The sequence below is a fragment of the Rhinolophus ferrumequinum genome, chromosome 19 (assembly GCF_004115265.2).
Source record: "Rhinolophus ferrumequinum isolate MPI-CBG mRhiFer1 chromosome 19, mRhiFer1_v1.p, whole genome shotgun sequence".
In the NCBI taxonomy this organism is placed as follows: domain Eukaryota; kingdom Metazoa; phylum Chordata; class Mammalia; order Chiroptera; family Rhinolophidae; genus Rhinolophus; species Rhinolophus ferrumequinum.
In genome coordinates, this window is record NC_046302.1 from 8228978 (window position 1) to 8250700 (window position 21723).

Genomic DNA, 21723 nt, shown 5'->3' on the forward strand with positions numbered 1-21723 from the left:
GCAGCCCACCATCCCATGTGGGAATTGAACCGGCAGCCTTATTGAGAGCTTACCCTCTAACCAACTGAACCATCCGCCACCCCTCCAGAAGCTCAGCGGCAGTTCGTTATCTTCAATCTAGTTGTGGAGGGTGCAGCTGACTGGCCCATGTGGGAATCGAACTGGCAACCCTGCTGTTCAGAGCTCACGCTCTAACCAACTGAGACATCCAGCCGCCCCTTCACTGTCACTTTTGTTGGGTAATTTCCCACTACTACCATGTGCAAGGTAAAATAAATTAAGCCTGAGAGCTTTTCTTCCATCAGCACTTCTACATGATCCCTCCCTCACCCCTACTGATTCATTCACAGCCCTAAAGATGCCAGTAAGGGACGGAATCCCAAGGAAAAGCCAACAGGAGACCCTTGAGCAGGTCAAGTCAGAAGCCATTTGAGGAAGGCCAATGTCCAAATAATCAAGCAAGTGAGGCAGAATTTCTGTTTTGGAGAGATCAAATTGCTGCTTCTGGATCCTGAGGAATGATGAGCCACTGTTTCCCTTCTCCATGAGGTCTGAAGGATGGAGGGGCGCCCAGGCAGGTGTGGCCCACAGTCAAAGACCTGCACAGACCCCCAGCTAGATTCCAGGACTTCCTCCTTCTTTCCTACCATAAACTCCTATCACCTAAGGCAATGCTTTTCCAAGTATGGCACGTGGACCACTTATAAAAGAATCACTTTTTAAAATGTGTATTTCCTCAGCCTGCCATTACCTACTGAATCAGAATCTCTGAAGCTGGATCCTGGAATCTAAATTTTTAACAAGTGCCCTACATGATTTTCACATTCATGGAACTTTTAAAATTACCAAAGCAAGACGACCGATTGCATTTTTTTCGTTTCAAGACTTCTTTGCCCCAGTTCTTCCACCAGGCCCAAGACAAGGCCATGCAGTCTCTTGCTCAGACTTTCTGAGAAGAAGGTTTCTTTTCTATATAGACCCCAGGCCAAGTCTGCACTCCTGAGAGCCAACGGAATTATCCCAATGTCCTGCATTACTTGTTCAGAAACTCAGTGACCTGCCACGGACTCATGTTAGCTTTTCGTGCCATCTGAGTTAGGCAAATTGCACCATTTACTCTCTCTGCTCTGAGCTGTCTATGCTCTTCAAGTCAGCTACTACTCCAGCTCCTACATCATCACTTCAGTTGAGGTTCTCTCATTTTCCTTCAACCATGTACATCTCTAAAATGTCCCCAACTTTGCAATTCCTACATCAGCATCAGCAGATGGTAGGGAGAAGGGGGTAGCCCCATTTCCCAGGCCTCATGAGGAATGGCACACTCTCTTCCCTGGGAGCTGTTACCAGAGCTTCTCTCCGAGGCATATCTTCAATGGGGAGGAAGATGAGCCGTGGGAAAGTTGGGAAGTAACATCCTCTGAGCACCTACTGTGTGCAAGCTCAGCCCTCTCACATACAGTATCAGGAGTTTCACTTTGCTTCCTCCCCTCAGATTCAGAGACTATACATGACCCCAATGTCACAATAATTTGGGCACTGGGAGATTTTGTCTCAAATTCTTCAAGACATTCAGGAAAATCTCTCACAAAGATCAGGAGCCTAAAAAAAAAAAAAAAAAAAAAATCTACACTAGAAGTCCTGAATTCACTGGACCAGAGGAATTTCTTTCACTGTAAGTAGTGTGGTCAGACTTTTATATCATCTTCTGGAACATGCATGGATATGAAACACACGGACTTGATGATGAGGCATCTCCTCTACGAAACACTTCTGCACACAAATGCCTCAAGTGGGCTGAGTCAAGCTCAGGGAGTTAATTTCATTTAAATTCCAGTACCCTCTCAAAATATGCCAGGCAAACAAAGCTGCTCTTAAGGATTTATAAGCTTACACAACCAAAGTCTGTTAGATGAGACCAGTTTCTCTCTCTCTCTCTCTCTCTCTCTCTCTCTCTCTCTCTCTCTCTCTCTCTCTCCCTCTCTCTCACACTCACACACACACACACACCCAAATCTACATACTGTCCCTTTCCAATACCCAGTGAAAAATGAAACATAGTCTTCTGACAATTACAGGAGAGCAAAGTGTTTTAGGGTTAGAGTAAAAGAAGGTCAAGGTGTGCTACATAAGGTGTGGGATCTTGGCTAATTCCCCAGAACAATTGTCCAGCAGACAGAATCTGGAGTAGACAGATTGGCTGACCACAGATTCCACTGCCAAGGAAAGGTGTCAACAAGCCGAGGCCCATTAGGGTCGCTGGCCCTATCATTTACCAGACTATTCCTGTCTAGCGGGAGAAAGTTTATACTCTGGGAAGGGACCAATAATACATCAGGTTTCCCCTTCCCCGCTTTTCTAAAAGGGAATTTTAATATAGTTATCCGATTTTTCTTTTGTAAATTGTATGTTCTGGGGATAAATTCATCATTTGTCCCAGTGTGTTTACCAAACTTTATTTAACTGTATATGTAATATATATAACATGTATATACCACTGTTTTAATATTTAGTTGTTTTTATGTTAGTCAGTTTTTTGTTAACTGAAAATTTTATAGAGGTAATTGTAGATTCATATGCAGGTAGTTGTAAGACTTAGTAAGGAGAGACTCCTTGTCACTTTGCCCAAGTTCCCCAAGTGGCAACATTTTGTAAAACTATGTTGCCTTACAGCTGCCAAACCGTTTGTTCCCCGGAGCTCTTCCCAGGATTTCACAAGGGAGAGCTTCAGCAAACTGAGGCCAGATGGAGAGATATCGGAAAAATTTCATTGAGGGGATGTCTCAGAAAACTGAGACCTGATGGAATATTGGTCCCTCCTCTTTAATGGATACCCTGGAGTTATGCGCGCATGTGAAGGCACAGTATGTGCTGGAGCACAATGGGGACTTTCGGAAAGACAGCCAGCAGGCACATAATTCACAGATCTTGAGATTAGCAAGCTTTTCCTCCTCATTTGTTAACCAATAAAAGCTATGCGTTGGCTCGATTTGGGGCTCAGTCCTTGAGGCTTGAGTCCCTTGGCTCCGCCTGCACTCTATTTTTGGATTCTGTCTTTCTTAACCCTGCACCGCCCTTCTCGCTTCCCACAGCTCTTGTCTGCAGGACGCAACAAAACTATAGTATAATATCACAAACAGGATATTGACATTAATTCACTCTATCTTACTTAGATTTCCCCCGTTTTACTGGTACTCATGTGTGTGTGTGTGTGTGTGTGTGTTTTATACCATTTATCACCTGTGTAGGTTTGCATGTCCACTACTGCAGAGAAGATGCTGAACAGTTCCAACATGACAAAGATCCCTCGTGCTGCCCGTTTATATCCATGCCCACTTTCCTCCGCCTCCCCTGCCCATATCATCCCTAACTATAACCTCTGGCAACCACTAATCTGTCCTCTATTTCTAAAATGTTTTCATTTCAAAATGTTACATAAATGAAATCATACATTATGAAACCTGTGGAATTGGCTTTATTCACTCAGTATAATTCCCCTGGAGGTTTGCCCAAGTTGCAAGTTGCATGTTATCAGTAGTTTGTTTCTTTTTATTGTTGAGTAATATTCCATAGTATATCCATATTATATTTAGTTTGTTTAGCACCACAGTTTGTTTAGCCATTCACCTTTTGAAGGACATCTGGGCTGATTCCAGTTTGGGGCTATTACAGATAAAACTTCTATGAATATTCATGTGCGGGTTTTGTGTAAATGTTTAAGTTTTCATTTCTGTGGGATAAATGCCTAACAGTACGATTGTTGGACCATATGATAATTGCATATTTAGTTTTAAAAGAAATTGCCACACAATTTTCCAGAGTGGCTACACCATTTTATATTCACACCACCAATGTGTGAGTGATCCAGTTTTTCCCCGTCCTCACGTGTTTGCTGATGGTTTCTAATTTAATTCCAATGTAATCTGAAAACATACTTGTATGATTTTAATTATTTTAAATTTATTGAGGTTTATTGTATGGCTTAGTATATGGTCTATCCTGGAGAATGTTCCATGTGAGCTGAGGCTAACAAGTTTTTAACAATTATTTTTATACTTGCTATTCTCCCTTTGAGAGTGAGAGAGAGAGAGAGAAACGGCAGACCTAATATTGAGGGCTTTCCGCAGACAGCTACAGTCGTGTGCTGCTTAATGACAAGGATATATTCTGAGAAATGCATCGTTAGGCAATTTCATTGCTGTGTGAACATCACAGAGTGCACTTACACAAACCTCGATGGTATTGCCCACTACCCACCTAGGCTATATGGTATAACCTACTGCTCTGAGGCCACAAGCCTAGTAAAATGTTGCTGTACAAACCAAGAAGAGATTAAATCAAGCACAAGAGGAAATGATACGAAATTGGGAATGACTGTAACGGGCATGATGTTTCCTTGTAGGGTGATAGAAATATTCTAAAATGAGATGGAATAATGACTGTACAACTCTATAAATATACTAAAGTTCATTGAACAGTATTTTTAAATCTGTTGGATTTTATGGTTTGTAAATTATCTCAATAAAATATATTAAAATTTTAAATTATATATTAACAAATGTTTAAAAATTTACTAGCATCAAAATACTTTTTCTCATTGACTTAAACAGAGGCTTAAAGGAGAATTGCAAAGGGAATCACTTCTTCCTGCATGATTCAGTAACAGGTAGCATTTAAAATAAATCTGAGTATAACAAAAGATACATATTCCACACTTTAAACCATAACCGCAGGATCTTGAGAAGCCACATTCAGATCTCACTGAGCCCCAACTAGTGGAGAAAGGCTATTACCCAGAGAACCTGGACTCATGGGACAGTGGCCCCATGATGTCACCTCTGGATGTAGTAGCTAGATGTGGGCTTGGATTGTCTCCCACTGGGAATGGAGAGGCTGAATTTACGGTTGGAAGTGAGATGGATGGATAGGCATTTTGCAAATTGTATATACAGGAATTGGCTGGCAAAAAGGAGACTGCCTACTGGGGAGAATGCTATACCAGTGCATAAAAGGAGAATTCCGCCCTGAGAAATCGTGTGTCTTTAGGTGCCACTAGCCAAGCCAGCATGTCACAGACATGTTTTATCTGTCCAGACTGCACTTTTCTAGGAACTGCCCTCTTCCAAACCAGCCACCCTCCCGTTCTCATGGTTAAGGTGGGAAAAATCATTTTCTACTGCCCAAGTCCCCGCCCTTAGCCACAATGCCTTGTCGTAATGTGGGAAACCCTTCCACGACAATTTAGACTGGAAACAGAGAGAATGCCAGACCAATATCTTTCCAGAGACTCAAGATGGAACATATCATATACCAGAGCTAAAGGCAGCTCTGTTTTTTACCCTGTGGATATCAGTACCTTCCAATAAATTCCTCTTTTTCCTGAAATTAATTTCAACTGGTTTTCAGTTCCATGTAACCAAGAGTCCTAATAATTCCATTCAAGTTTAAATTGTTTTCTCCTTCAATTCTAGTCCACCGGTTCTCCCACAATTCACAAGGCTTAGTTCACTTAAAGTCACGCCTTTTACCACATTTCAGTGGTGTCAGATGATAGCACCTCCTCTCAGCAAAGGGCCTCTCTACCCACCCCCATCCCTTCCAATGACAAACGTTAAAGCAATTCTGCTGGGAATACTAGACAAGCAAGCTGTTTTAGGATTACAGTAAAGAAGGTAGGGATCTGAATTAAGTCTGGAGAGTTTAAAGATTTGTCTAGCTCCCAGAAGAACAAATGATTAAGTGGTGTTGATGGCTGTTATTATAAACCAACTTGATGCAATGTGATATAAAGCTTTTGAAATCCCAAAGAAACAGAGTAATTTGTCAAGGGCCACATTAAGAGCTTTTTAAAGATCTGTTTTCATTGTTATTTAACTTTGGTTTAATCATATTCAGATTAGCAAAACCCGAATGTCACTGTCTTTATGAAAATAAACTACTAGAATTGCTGAGAATTAAATTAAGCCGGTGGATGGAGATAACACAAATTCACTTTGTCCTTATTTACAACATTTTTATTCGGTAAATAGCTAGCTTATCAGGTTAGATCACATCTCTAGTCCATGTGGACTGGGTCCCTACAAACATCTGTCCAGGTACAGGAATTCAACAATTCAGTGTCTCCAGAACAAGCCAAAGTGTTCATATCTGATGCATATTCAGATCTTAGCACAAAATAGTGAGATTAGATAGTCTTGACTACATCCTTAAATTAAAGTCTAGAACTAAAACAAATAGGGATGCTACGGAAAATGTTAACAATCTAACTCTCCTTACCATATGAAAGTGTTACTATAATGGTGATAGTCGTAATAATGACAATAATCACAGAAAAGGTAACAAAAATAATAAAACCATGTAGTCCAAAGACATGTAGAGTCAGGGATGTAACTGTGCTATGTATAGGAGATTTGATTTTAATATTCATTACTGTGTGGTCCATCAAATTTGCATTTCCATACCATTTTCCCTTAATTCTATTCTGGTTGAATAAATACACCACTTTGACCACCACAAGTGAATGACACAAATTAAATTCTTACACTGAGAACACAGACATTGCAGCTTTTTGCATGTAGACATTCAGGTATGTAAGATATTAACACACACAAAAATTTTTAAATGCATCTTACCTTATATCTGAGAGATCACACTTGTTCCCAGCAATAGCCATTACAATGTTTTCTGGACCATGTTCTTTCAGCTCTTTCACCCATTTCTTCAAAGTATGGAATGAGTCCTAAACCCAAAGTGTAAATCAATCATTGAAAAGACCCATCAACATAACAAAGTTATACGTTTTATAACATGACCCTATGCACATAAACCCTATGTATTTCATACATAACTCTATATATTTCACTCAAGTAGAAAACAAACCTAGCACAATTTAATGGAAAAAAATATTTTCAGGAGACTCAACGTAGATCAACACACTACATCTATGTTGGCATAAATTTTAACATTAGCTAAATTATACTTCAGTAGCCTGTAAAAGGTTCCCTTTTCTAAAACTAAAACTTGATAAAATGAAGAAAATCCTATTTGTAATTTTCTCCTATAAATAAAATTAATTTAAAAGTATAGCCTTGACTTAACATGAAAAAGGAACTCGTCATAGGACTAAGACAATGCTCACACTTACTTCAGGAAAGAAAAAGGAAAAAACTACACACACACACACACACACACTTTAGAGTCCTGTTGTCCTTTCAGCTCTTCACTTACAACTGTCCTTCAGGAAACAAGGCCAGGTAGATACCACATTTAGGTAAAAGTGGTCAGGAACTCAAGGATGTAACTGTGATAGATCATTAAAGTAGCGGTCCTGTGCACTGAGTCAGCACTCCAGTGGGAAAAATGTCAGCAAACTACCGTAGTCATTTGCTGATGGATATCCAAGATCCTCAACATGATCACGAAAAATATATTTATATTATATGTACACAGATACACTATACATACATGAACATTTTCCTTGGCATTTTAAGCAATGTGATTGAAACACTAATAGAAAATATTCTATAATTATAAAACATACAAAACATAAAAATAATTTTCCTTTTCCTAAAGAGCTGACATTCTGGTGAATACTATTAGTAGGCATGACCTTAACTCTACAAACAGACAGTCAGTTTTAAAAGTGAATGTTCATTGTTGTTTATTTAATTTAGCAGATAAGCCTGAAATGCTTCATTACATATAGGTGAAATAAAATCAATATATAGTGTTCATTATCCCCAACCACCACATTATGAAATCTCATTCCAGGCTACCGTCAAGACTCAAGCAGTGAAGTCTCTGCTTTGGTCTTTATAAGACAGAGAATCACCATAAATGATCTAAATTCTAGCGGGGTCATTCTTACCTGTTTGGTAATATCATACACTATGACAGCTGCAGCGGATCCACGATAGTACATAGGAGCCAGTGAATGAAACTGTTTAGAAACAATGATTAGTTTTAGGCCAAAGTAAACACATTTTATGCAATCCCAAATTAAATATAAAACTTTATCCTACATCATCCCTATAAGATCCCTGAATTCCCCCTAGAATTTTCCCAGGGTTCATATTAGATTATAAATTTTCCTCCTCCACTGCACACACGCTTGTTGTTTATGGACTGTGAAATTCACTCTTGGGCAAAGACCAAAAATAAATTTTATTTTAAATGCTAATATCCTATGAAATTTCTTTTCTCTACTGTTCATCATTTATTTAATATGGTTAACCTAGGGCAATCTCATTAGAATTACACAGCAGTAAGAAAAAGATGTTTGCCAAGGGGAGGAAAAGAGGAGACTGGCACAGATCACAAGACCCTTGCTGAGCCATTAATGAGGAACATTGCAGCAAGGGCACCTCGGCAACTGCTCTCAGGTCTGGATGGCTGCAACCCTCGCGCGCATGACAAATGGTAACAGACATGAGCTTCATTCCAAAATGTGAACAAAGCAAGTCTCTTCAGTCACTAGAATCATTTATCCCTACGCAGGATAATTATTCTGAGGACACACAGGTCTCATGTATATTTTGAAAAATATGTCTTTGAATATATTTGAAGAATATATTGTAGAGGGGTTTTGAAAGTCAGTAATAAAAAGATAACTCAACTCAAAAGAAAAAAGGATAGATAACAGAGAGATATAAATTGTCAATGAGCATTTTAAAACATGTTCAATTATAGTAAAAGAAATGAAAATAAAAGCAATGATGAGGCATTTATCAATTTATTAACTATTTGAAAGATTTATCATATCTAGTCATTGTGGATTTGGAAAGGGAGGCACTCTCATAAGCTACACAGGAATGTATTTTAAGACCCTCTTATAAAAAGATGCTCAATATCACTAATCAGGAGAAAAATGCAAATCAAAATCACAATGACATATCACCTCACACCTGTTAGGATGGATGTTATAAAAAAAAAAAGTAACAAGTATTGGTGAGGATGTGGAAAAAAGGGAATCCTAGTACACTGTTGGTGAGAATTTAAACTGGCATAGCAACTATGGAGAATAATATGGATATTACTCAAAAACCTAAAAATAGAACTATCATATGATCCAGCAATTCACCTTTAAGGTATACACCCAAAGGAAATTAGTAATTCAAAAAGATATCTATACTTCTATGTTCACTGTAGTATTATCCACAATGGACAAGACACAGAAACAACCTAAGCATTCATTGACAAATGAATGGATAAAGAAAATGTGGTAGATATATACACAATGGAATATTATCCAGCCTTATAGAAGAAGGAGATCCTGCCATTTGCAACAACATGTAAGAACCTGAAGGACATTACGCTAAGTGAAATAACCCAGGCACAGAAAGAAAAAAACTGCATGATCTCACTTGTATGTGGAATCTAAAGTCAAATACATGGAACCAGAAAGTGCATCAGTGGTTACCAGGAGCTTGGGGAGATGGGTGGGATGGAAGATGTTGGTCAAAAGGGGCAAATCTGCAGTTATATGAGATGAATAAATTCTAGAGATCTAATGTATAACACGATGACTGTGATTAATAATACTGGATTAAATCTGGAAATTTGCCAAGAAAGTAGATTTCAGGTATTCTTATCATTTTTTTAAAGGTAAATTATGTGAAGATGTTAATTATATGAATTTAGTACTCATTTCACTACGTACATGTACATCAATCATTATGTCGTACACCTTAAATATTTATTTTTTGTTTAAAAAAAGAGAGACCGTCTTTCAAAGACACTGTCAGTAATATATATATCAAAAGCTGCAATGTGCATACTTATAGGAACAAATACTGGAGTGATCATCACGTACACAAAGATACTTACCCCTATGTTGTAAATGGGATCAAATATTTAAAATTAACCTAAAGGTTAATCATAGAGCATTCATTAATGATATATATATATATGTATGTGTGTATATATATATATATATATATATATATATAATGGAATATTCCGCAACAATTAAAATGACAATGAGGATTTTTATTTATAGAAAAGGTACCCTTGACATACTGTCTCAAAGCAGCATATGTACCATGGATATAACTTCAGGTAAAATGTGTGTGGGTGTATGTGCGTGTGTGTAGGTATAACACAATGTTTCTCAAAATGTCAATGGTGGGATTTCTAGTGGTTTGTACATTTTCTTTATAAGAGTCCGACTAATATAAATTTTTACAATGCTTTTTGATGAAGCAAAAAAGAGTTAACGAAAGTGAGTCTGAAGGGGCACTGCCCAGGCCTGCATCCCCCTCCCGAAGGACCACCCAAACTCAGATAGAAGCCCCTAGAGATAAATCTTCCTACTGAAACATCCTTAGAAAAAGGAGATAAGACCCAACCAGAAAAATCAAGTTTTTGATGCCTGTGCAGATCGCTGAAGCCTGCCCCCAACGTGAACTCCAGCCTCATTATAATACAATTAGAATAAAATGAACATTAAGGCTTGCCCACCCCCCACCCCCCTGTGAGTTTTTTGTTTTGTTTTGTTTTGTTTTTGGGGAATATTGGGGAACAGTGTTTTTCTCCAGGGCCCACCAGCTCCAAGACGTGTCCTTCAATCTAATTGTGGAGGGTGCAGCTCAGCTCCAAGTCCAGTTGCCGTTTTCAACATTTAAGTTGCAGGGGGTGCAGCCCACCATCCCATGCGGGAATTGAACTGGCAACCTTGTTGTTGAGAGCTCATGCTCTGACCAACTGAGCCATCTGGCTCCCACCCCCCATGGGTTTTTCTGTGTGACTCTGGGTAAGAGCATGCACAGAAAGAAACTAGTTATATAACTAACATATGTCAATCAAATGACGTGTTAGTTATATATGTCATTACATCTCTTGCTGTAAGAAAATTTAGTTCCCCTTTCCTATATAAGAAAAAGCTAACGTGAAGTTAGGTGCAGCTGTCCACTCTAAGACTCTGCCCCTGACATCCCCTCCGCCCCCACCCCTCAGGTGTTTCTCTCCTTACTACCTGCTGCAGCTATCTTCTTTAGACACTACCATGGGCATTCTATTCTATCTCTGCCCAACCTTCAATAAAACTTTCTTTGCTTTCCTACTTTTCTGAATTCCTACTTTTCTTGTGAATTCTTTCACCTTCAGCGAATAACCAGGGGTTAATTCTACGCCAGTACAGTTTTTAAATAAATAAAATGGTTTTAAGTTTTAAAAAAGCATTCATTTTTACTGAGGAGTAGGGGAGGGAAGAGGGAAGGAAGGAAGGAAAGAAGGGAGGGAGGAAGGATGGAGCCTGAAGCTTTTCTGGCAAACAACAAAACTATTACTCATTCATTGTTATTTCTCACACAATACTTCTCGTGGAATAAGCACTTTCCAGCCTAAAAGGATCCTATTTGGAAATCTGAAGCACATCAGTTCCAGAGCTTTCCCTAGTATTGCATTGAAGAATACTAGTGCAGCTCTCACAAGAGTGGAAGGAAGCAGGCAACTCTTTCCCATCTCCACACTCTCCTGCAATTCTCCACCTTGAAGAGACACTGCCCCAGTGCCTCTGTGGTTTTCAGAAAAGGGATCAGACTGGATGGAGCTCAGGATGAACCCAAGAGTTCCCAGCTAAAGATCCTGGCCCACTTGCCAGGACTCACTGGAGAATGGCAAGCTATTTACCGTGTATGTCTTTCCATAGTCACTGACTGCCCGACACTGAGTTTGATAAAATATAGGTATCGATAAATCTACTTTAATCCATCCTGTGGCAATTCACTCCACATGTAGAAAACAAAATCAAAATCCTGCCCAAATGGAGAAAAAAAGCAATGCATTTTTGAAATATTCCTGCTTTGCTATGGGTAGGAAAAACATATAAGCTGTCCTTTTGGCCCAATTATAAAATGTCCATTTTTTTCAAAATAACCTCCATATAAGAATGGTCCATTTAAACATACCAAGTAGGAGATAAGGTACAAAATTTATATCTCAAAAATCAAGGTACTTGTGGATTCAAGCACAAAGAGGAACAAATTGTGGACATCTTCTAAGACAGAGTTCACTTTCAGCTGTTAACACCATGAACTGAATCTAAAATGGTCACTGGTGTGCAGGTCTCATGAATTATTGAATAGATCTTTGTATGTAATGCATTATTTGTTCTTTCCTTCCTCCAAATGGAATCATTTTAAAAATAAATCTGTTGGTGAAGCCACTTAAACGACTTTATTGCCAGGGACTCGGGAGTTTTAATGAGTTAAAAGTTCACATTTCAGTTCCAAAACCCAGTAACACATCGACCAATTGGTAATATTTGTGGAGGACAAAAGGATAAATCACTTCTAGCCTACAATGTGCACACTTTTCATCACACAAATATAAAACAAAAGCACCACAACAGGCATCAATACTGAAACATGACATAATTCAATTTCCGTGGGGTCAGAAGACTGATAAACACATAAAGAGTCTTCTAGAAACAAAATTCGCAATCATGGGAGGGTGATACAATTTTTTTAAAATCTCACCTTGAAAGGCTATTTGAAAATTAGCCCAACAGATGCCAATTCAAAACCCTTTCTTCCCTAACCAACAGAATATTTGTAATAGCAAATTAAACTATTCAGATAACTCTCAGATAACATTCACTTTTTTTAGAAGAAGCACAGGGAACTCTGAAAAGCCAATTTGTCCCTTCAAAAACAATGGCTGTTTATGTCCTTAGTATGTGTGAATGCTTGTTTTTTCATTGCTGGCTGTCTACAGAATAAGAGGAAAGGGAATGGCCTTTGAACTTCTTAGACTCCTCAGCTTTGACAGATGGATGCTAATAACCCTGTCCCCACTTCCAGCAACTGGTAGAAGGATAAGTGGACATAAGCTTTCTGGAAAGCAACTGGACAATGTATTTTGAGAGTCTTGAAATCGTTCATATGCTTAGATTCAATAATTCCACTTCTGAAGGGAATAATCAGAGATGATCACAAAGCAACCAGAATTCATTCTAGAATGATCAATAATTCTGAAAAATTGGAACCAACCTGAATATCTAACCATAGGGGACTAGAAACATAAATTTGGCTTAGCCATGTAAGGGACTATTGGGCAGCAATTAAACTCAAGTTTCTGGAAAATATGAAATGGCACATGAGGCAAGATGGCCTAGTCTGGTATTCCCAAAGGTTTTCTGCAGAACCCTGTTCCCTGAAGGTGCTTTTTGGAAAAAAAGCTTTCTTGACCCAGTAAGTTTGAAAAACACATAATGACGCTCCCCTGAAGGTTTAAAAAGTATTATTAGTACCTTAAAGGTTCTGAAAATGTTTATAGTAAGGACATCTATTGATTTTGGTTTGAACTCAGGATTCATGTATTTTTTTACCACTTTTTCAAGTAGCACATATTAACATCTAGGGGCCTAGAACCTGTCCATCATACAGCCATAGTATGAAGAGATCTAGACTCAAGGTGGAGTCTAGATACCTGTGCCTGGCTCTATACTGGTTTCATATTTTGTAAAATGGACGCTGTGGTGGGAATGGCATCGGTGATGATAGCTAAAGTTCTTCCAGCTCTGTGACGACACTCATGGCCAAGGTGAGACAGGCTCTGAATAGAACCTCCTTCCCTTGCCCTGCTCTTGATTCTTTGGAGTGCCCTACTTGCAGCACAAACCTCCTTTCTTCCCCTCCTGTAGATATGTGTGTGTGTGTGTGTGTGTGTGTGTGTGTGTGTGTGTGTGTGTGTGTATACACTCAGCAGACAGTGGAAAGTATTGTTCCAAGAAATCCCCTAATCTTTCAGACCACCCAGCCTGCTTCAGGCAAAATTCCTTAAATGCAGGTTTGTGACATCATAAATTCCATAGCAGCAATATTCAGCATGTCAAGAATGAGCAGTGATGGAAAATACACAAAGTTTCCAAACAAGGACAGGCTGCAGCTGGCCTCAGCCTCCCCAGATGAGAATTATCCAAGCCAGAGGCTCTGACATCAGGTCTGGGAGCTTGCAACGATTGGCTCTGTATTACGATTTTCAGAGGACGCTCTGTCCCTGGTCAGTCAATTCGATGCAGCCTGGGAGCCAGTGCTGGTCTGTTTCGGGTGCCAAAGCACAGTCAGAAATTCTCACCCTCCTACGGAACGTTGGGGCCATGGACAGTGAAGGACAGAAGCCAAAACATATCCAGCAGTCCATTAGGATTTAAACAAAGAGGAAAGTGGTAAAGGAAAATTCCTGCCATTCCCAACATTCTCAGCTGGCAAAAACTGAATGGAAAAACCACTGCTGAATGTTCTCTCTGTGCCATTCAGAAGAATGTTTCTGACTTTTATACAAACCCTCTCTCTCCAAAGAAAAGCAGGCAGCCTGTTTCATATGCTTACTCAGATGTCCTAAAACCCAACATCATGTAAAGCTGAACGGGAAAAGGGCTGGGAGACTACAGTATACCAAACTATTAACAATGGTTATTTCTGAAATAGGCAGATCACCACTTGTTTTAATATCTCTGAATAATTTTTTAAAACTTTTACTTTTGGATCCCTTACTTTTGCAATGAGAGGGGGTCTTTTGTTCTTTTCTTTCTTTTTACTTTTTTCTTTGAATGTGCCAATTAATGTCAAATAGCTTCCTCAGCATTCAAGAATCAAAGGGGTGAAGCAAAAGAACCAGGAGGCAGCGGGGTTTAGAGGTGACCTGACATGCGCTTGACTCCTAAGGGACAAGATGTTGAGTAAACATCTTTCTTTAAGAGAAAATGATCCAACACAACTCCAAACATTTTTCCATAAAAAAAGGTGTTGAGGGGCAGGGCATGCGTTAGTGTTTTTTTAAAGACAAGGTAACGAGCTGGCATATTCTGATCTCTAAAATAATGTATAAGACAAAGTCAAGGTTTTGAAATGCTATAGAAATACATTTTTTTCCCACCCATAAATCCCAACCGTAGGGAACCTCAGCTCTAATTCCCATTGGCAAGCAAATGGAATTTCCTACAAGTCCAGAACTATAACACACACCCTGTCCCTAAGTTGTCGGTGTTTCTCATCACACAAAGCCATCATTTTGTGCATTTGCAGGAAATGCCATGAAGGTCAGTCATGTCTCTCCCTCTCTCTGCTCTGCTCAGGTCGGTTTAGTCTCTCCTGTCCTTCGCCCTCTTGTTCCCAGTAAACGTCCATCTTTAAGATAAGTCTCCCTACAGAACAGGGCAGCAGGCACACAACACCCGGGATCACGCCTGGAGCAGGACAGATTTGGCCCAAGTGCCGCCCCACGGCACAGCCTGACCCAGCACTCCCTGGCAGGGGTGCCTGCCCCCTCCACTCTGCCACCACCATGCCCACAAGAAAGCCCACCCTTGCTGGGCAGCCACAGGGGGCCTCCCATGTCTGTGACAGCACCTTGCTAGGAAGGGAGCCACAAAACGCACTTGCAAGTGAGTGATTTCATTCACCCACAGTATGCCAGGTGCCTAGGCCTCTGTGCTGTTCTCAAGTGCCAACAGCACCATCGCACAGCCTGCAGACCCAGCCTGCAGGCTGCTAACTCAATCCACCCCTCCTGTCTTTCCCAAGACCAGGCCATCTTTCCTTAACTGCTTGTCTGGAAGTTTCCATCAGAGCATTTAGATACTGCAGTGGCCTCCACGCTGGCCACACAGCACCAGAGGGATCCTGTTTTTAACTGCTGACTTAACAATATTTATTTACATATAACATCAAATTTATTTTTAACTTGTTAATGCAGAAATTTTCAAACAGACAGATAACGAGAGAACATAGTATAATGCATTTGCATGTTCTTATCGGTGAGCCTCATCCCTAACACGCAGCTCCTGGCATGTTCCTACCCTCTCCTCACTTCCCACACCCCCCGCCCCCACTGGAGTCTTCTGAAGGAAATATTTAACATTATACTGTGTTAACTGTAATGCAGAGTGATTCCTTTCCTTTAAATATAAGTTAAATTGGGTCACTTCTCTGTTCAAAATCCTTATAACTTACAAAGCATAAAATCCAAAGTCTGTACTATGGTGTGTAAAGCTCTAGTCACTCGATCACTAGGCCCCTCTCCTGCTTGTCTCCAACCTCTGGCCTCCTCGCTGTTCCCTGAACATGCAACCGATGGAGCCTCAAGGCCTTCCCACATACTTTCTTCCAGCCCCGTTAGACATCCGCAAGGCTCACTCCCTCACTTCACTCACACCTTTTCTCAATTGCTACCTCCTCTGAGAACCCTTCCCTGACCCCCCTATCTGGGCCATAGCAGGGAGTCAACAAATATTTAATGACTGAACACACGTGATGAATCAATAACCCTGTGAAGGCAGGTGGACAATACGGTTGTTGCTATTTTCCAGATGAGAAAATAGGCTCAGAATGGTAAAGTAAATTGCCCACAGACACATAGCTCTTAAATAGTAGAACTAGACATTGAACACAGGTCTTCTGACTCCAAATTCCATGCTTTGTCCATTCCTCAGTTGCTTCTCTGAAGTGAAACATTGCTTAAATTGATATAATGAGGATACAGGGTTATGCTAAATTTATTCATTCATTCAACAAGTATCTACTGAACACTTGGTACATGACAGGTACTGTTCTAAGCAATGTGAAGACAAAAGTTGGTGGGTAAAATAGCTCCCAAAGATGTTTACGTCCTAATCCCTAGAACCTGTGAATACATTATGGTACATGGCAAAGGGGAATTAACGTTGTAGACAGAGTTAAGGCTGTTTACCAACTGATCTTGAGATGGGGAGACTAACCTGGATTGTTCCGGTGGCCCCAATGTCAACCCAAGTCCTTACAAGTACAAGAGGGAGGCAAGAGAGTCAGAAAGATTTGAAGAGGCTGATGCGACTGGCTTTGAAGATGGAGGAAGGGACCACTAACCAAGGAAGGCACGCGGTCTCTGGAAACGGCAAGGAAACAAATTCTTCCCAGAGCCTTCAGAAAGGAACACAGCCCTGCTTGTACTTTGGTATTGGCCTGGGAAGACCCATTTTGCACTTCTGACCTTCAGAACTGTGAGAGGATGAATCTACTAAACGTGTGGTCATCTGTTACAAAAGCCATAGGACACAAATAGAAAAAGGGAAAAAGACCTCTGGCCTTGGAAGGCGAACGTCTTTCTTGGAGTGAAGGGTTGAGTCAGGCCACCTTCAGAGGAGCTGCTCTGGATATAAGTGTCTCCAAACTGAGAGATCTATGCTCTGAGGACACTCCAGCTGGTCCTGTGTAGACATGTCCTTTAGCACCTCAGGAGCACGCTATTTTGATAATCACATGAAGTCCATGTACCTAACTTCCTTGCCAGGAATGAGATTCACAGGCTTCACAGACCTCTTTACCTATATGTTAACCAGATTTAGGGAATTAGCTGCATGAAAGAAGAATCGGTAGAGGAGGGGACAAGGGAAAACACAACCAGGTAGAGAGCTTGTTAGATTTCTAATAAGTGCAACCCCAGTGCCACCCACCTCAGCTCAGCTGCTATAATCTTTGCCACATGTCCTCTGAGAGTCAGCAGAATGGAAACTGGCCTCAATCCAAGAGGCAGGCACAAGCAGGGCCTTACAATTAGAAGCTACTTAGGGCCTCCCAAACTAAAATACACACCAGTGAAATGCCGTGGCCAACTTGTGAAGAATCTTCTAACGGAGTCACCTTCCCTCCCAGAACATGCCTGTCTCTGAGGAAGGTACATGGAGGACGGGGAATGCCCACTGGGGAACAAAGGAAAATAGTGGGGTCTGTTGTGACACAGAAAATGCAGAAGGGGCAAAGGGCCGGGTTTATTTTCAGGCATGAGAAGCTCATTCTTGCTTTTTAAGATCAACTCACAGTTGAGACTTTCCTCCTCGCTGTTCCTGTCTCCCACTTCCCGTTCCTTTTCCTTCATTCCCAGCTTTCCCATCTCACTAGCTGAGCACAGAAATGTTTCAAGTGTTTCCTGAAGGACTTACTAAATTTATCTTAACATGTGGACGTATCTTCTGTTTCTCTTCTGTCAGTGGCATTCTGACACCTGAGGGCAATTCTGCACCTTAGAATCGCCTCCTAATTTCCTAAACGACACCAGCACCCCGAAACAGCACAACTCTGGGAACAGGTGCCAGCAATGGTGGCTCCAGCTCTGCCCACACAGCTGCTAGCAAATGCCCCTCCTCGAATACCACTGTCATGCTTTCCTTCTGTACTTTCTGTCACCAATTTTTAAACATCATTGCACCTCTTCAGCTATACCACTTTTAACTGAAGGTGATTCCTGAGGCTTCTTCTAAATTGAGATGACATGGCATAGCCCTATGGATAGCTGTTTATCTCATTTTTAATAGCACACACCCTGTCTGCAAGCTTCTGATCTGTCTCTTTGCCATGAGGAGAAGGATGGGGATGGCGAAGGGAATATTTATTTCTCTTATCAGGATTTCAATTTGCACTAGTTAAAAGCACTGCTCTCTTGGGAAAGAGAGGGAAGCAAAATCGTGTATTTATTCTACCCTCTCTCATCAAAGGGATGTTCCTACGAAAATCATTCTCTAGTGGGTTTGTGAGGAAGATGCCATAGGGTGAAGCATTCACCTCCAACTGTGGGTTAGGAGCCGGATTCTGAGTGTGTGCTATTTGCTGGTGGTGTTTAGAACTGTGCCTGTATTTCCAGTGGCTGCAGGGCAAGTAAAGGAGAAAACAAAGAGCAGCTCATTCTGAGCTTGTAAGAGGCTCCATTCTTCAAGGACCCCCAAAGGTTAAGTTCTTCTGGCTTTAATAATGACATAGGAATAGAGAATCACTTTCTTGACCATAGACTCTAGGACCCTGAAGAAAGAAGGAAAGAGAACAAACGTTTCTTCTGATGTCTGTAAATGCTGACCTTGACCTCAGATATCTGGCATCTTTGGTTCTCTTTTATTTTTCATGAACCCATGCAGGGCCAGCTTTGCTTGCCTACATCCTGGCCCTCTGAGTACAGGTTGTCCAGTCACCTAATCTTTCAAATTATGCTAGACAGATAGGCGCTTGCAAAATTAAGCCAAAGCAGGCAAACAAGTATTATGGTGAAACAGCACACGGTACCCAGATTTCCTGGCTTCATTCATTAAACTCCTGGAGGGCATAAGCATGACTTTTCCTTCTTCAGGTATCCAGGGTTCAAAGAGAACTTCCAACAGAAGAAGCAAGTAAAGATTAAACAAATCTCGGTGGTACAGATAGAAATGTTAATTACATTATTTTCTGTGCTCTTTCTGGATTGGAGCTCTTTCTGTGCTCTTTCACAATTGGGGAAAAAAAGTTGTGCACTCACTAGAAAAGTGACTGTAAGCCTTTTGAATCAATAGGTTTCAGAATATTATATGATCTTTAGCGGTACATATGAAGGTAATAAAGTCTAGTCCTGAGTTAGATAATAGTGCTGAAAAGAAAACTAAATCAGTTACAAATAATTCTATTTAAAAGAAGATTCCTTCTTTTAAAAAAACATAATTTAGTTAAATATAAATTTCAAGTCTAATAATTGGTTGGTAAATTTTATTATAAGTGATTACAAATATAACCTTGTTTGTCATTCTATATGAATTTACTACAGAGAACACATTTAAACATTTAAAAGATTTAATACTTCATTCAGAATTTTTTCTTTACGTACCTCTCTGAGATCAAGGCTGCAATTCCAATCCACACATAATCTCCCAAGAGATGAAAGACAGCGTACAATTTGCTTACCACTTCTAATATAAAGGTTTAAGGAGTAAGTAACCTCAAATTCATCTACATATTCCGTACAATCCCTATCAAAATCCCAACTGGATTTTTTTTTTTTTTAATTCACAAGCTGATCCTAAAATTCATGTGGAAATTCAAGGGACCCAGAATAGCTAAAACAATCTTGAAAAAGAAAAACAAAGGGGGAGAACTCACATTTCCCAATTTCAAAACTTACTACAAAATCACAGTAATCAGGGCAATGTGGTACTGGCATAAGGATAAAATTTTAGGTCAAAGGAATAGAACTCAAAGTCCAGAATTAAACACTCACATTTTTGGCCAATTGATTTTCAACAAAGGTGCTAAGACAATGAACTGGTCAAAGAACAGTCTTCAACAAACTGTGTAGGGACAACTGATTTTGTATGATGTTTCCTTATACATAAAAATTAACAAATGGATTATAGAGCTAAATGTAAACGCTAACTATAAAACTCTTAGAAGAACATACAAGAGTAAATCTTTGTGACCTTGAGTTAGGCAAAGACAAGTGTTAATGAGAATTTGTAGAATTTGGAATCACAAACATTACTGATAGGAATATAAAATTGTGCAGTCACTTTAGATAACAGTTTGGCAGGTCCTCAAAATGCTAAACTTAGAGTTACTATATAACTCATCAATTTCATATATATGTATATATAAAACATAATTTAGTTAAATATAAATTTATATAATATATGTGTGTGTGTGTGTGTGTGTGTGTGTGTATCCAAAAAATCTCTTGGATTAGGGCTGAAGGGTTTGGAGTATGCTATATTTTAGTTTATACATATGTTCTCCAATGTCATCTTTAAAAAGCACAAAATAATGAGTTTGATTTCAAAAGTCAATCTATTCCACTTCAGATGTGTTTGTAGAGCAGTGGAAATTTTTTCTGCTGATAAGGGAACCATAAATTTCACCTTCGTGGTATTTGTAACTGGTTCATTTGAAACCCAAATTTTATCAGTGCAACAGTTGTGACTCAGGAAGTCCACTAGGAAAGACAGGCATTTACAAGTATAACACTGGCTTCAACCAAATAGAATAAAAGAATAAGATGATGTTAATAGTTTTCCATGTGAGATTCTTAAAATAATGTTGCTCTGATGGATCAGAACAAGAGAATGAAATTTGAAATTTTTCCAAGATACTGACGTTTTTAATGGAGAAATCCCATGGATTGCGATTGTGTTTCAAAGCACAAACAGAATGATTTGGAAGCACACATCTAGAAAATGAAGGTTGCATTTCCTAATGTGATAAGACATTTTTAATAGCAATAAGGATATTCTTATGCCCAGTTTAGCAGAAAAACAAAGAAGGAAGTCAAAAGGAAACTCAATGGAAAAGAATGACAGGTTGACATATTAGGACCGAAGTCTTATCTCCCTCATCACAAATCCTGACAGATGGAAGGAAGGTGGAAGGACAGAGCTGGGCAGATCAATTCCCTTCTCTCCCCTGGGGACCTCTCTGAGCTGTGGTTTCTGCATGCATCCTTCTGACCCACTGCTGCGCTTTTTCACAGCTCGACAGCAAGCAGAAACCAGCACAGCAAACCATCCAAAGAGGACATGATGAAAACCCATAAAAACCCACACTCTTCCCTTCTCAACACCCCTCTCAGTAGCAAATTAAATGCACAAATCTTGAAAATGTTAAGCTTTTAACAAATTGGATTCAACAATCAATTAGAAATGATTAAATTCTTTTAAACATTTTTTTTTTTTACAGAGGCACTCTACAGGTTAGCATTTGCCATCCAAAGAATCACAGGGAGCGCATCATAATTGGTTGAATAAAAAGCAAAATTAAGACAGTAAATCAAGAATGAATGTTCCCTTATACAAAGAGGGAGGAGGCGGGGAATCCTTTCATATTTCCAGTGCTCAGAGGGAAAAATAATTTTTCAAGAGTATGAATTTGTGCCACAAATATAACATACAATTTAGTACTGGGCAGTAAATAGGGCATTAACCAGAAAGCCATGTATGCTAGGCAGAACTTTGTTCAATCATTCCAC

At 39.8% G+C, this 21723-nt stretch overlaps 1 protein-coding gene across 3 annotated transcripts in view; it reads right to left on the minus strand.

The window, feature by feature from the left end:
* Positions 1–21723, minus strand: part of RAB31 (RAB31, member RAS oncogene family) — a 120587-nt gene that overhangs the window by 40816 nt on the left and 58048 nt on the right. For all 3 annotated transcript variants that reach the window (XR_004421055.1, XM_033087328.1, XM_033087329.1), the window contains 2 exons: positions 7865–7936; positions 6630–6736 (listed from right to left, as the gene is read on the minus strand). Coding sequence is in view for 2 of the 3 variants with exons in the window: in XM_033087328.1 (XP_032943219.1) it covers positions 6630–6736; positions 7865–7936 (179 nt within the window). In the remaining variant the exon portion in view is untranslated. The remainder of the gene's footprint in view (positions 1–6629; positions 6737–7864; positions 7937–21723) is intronic.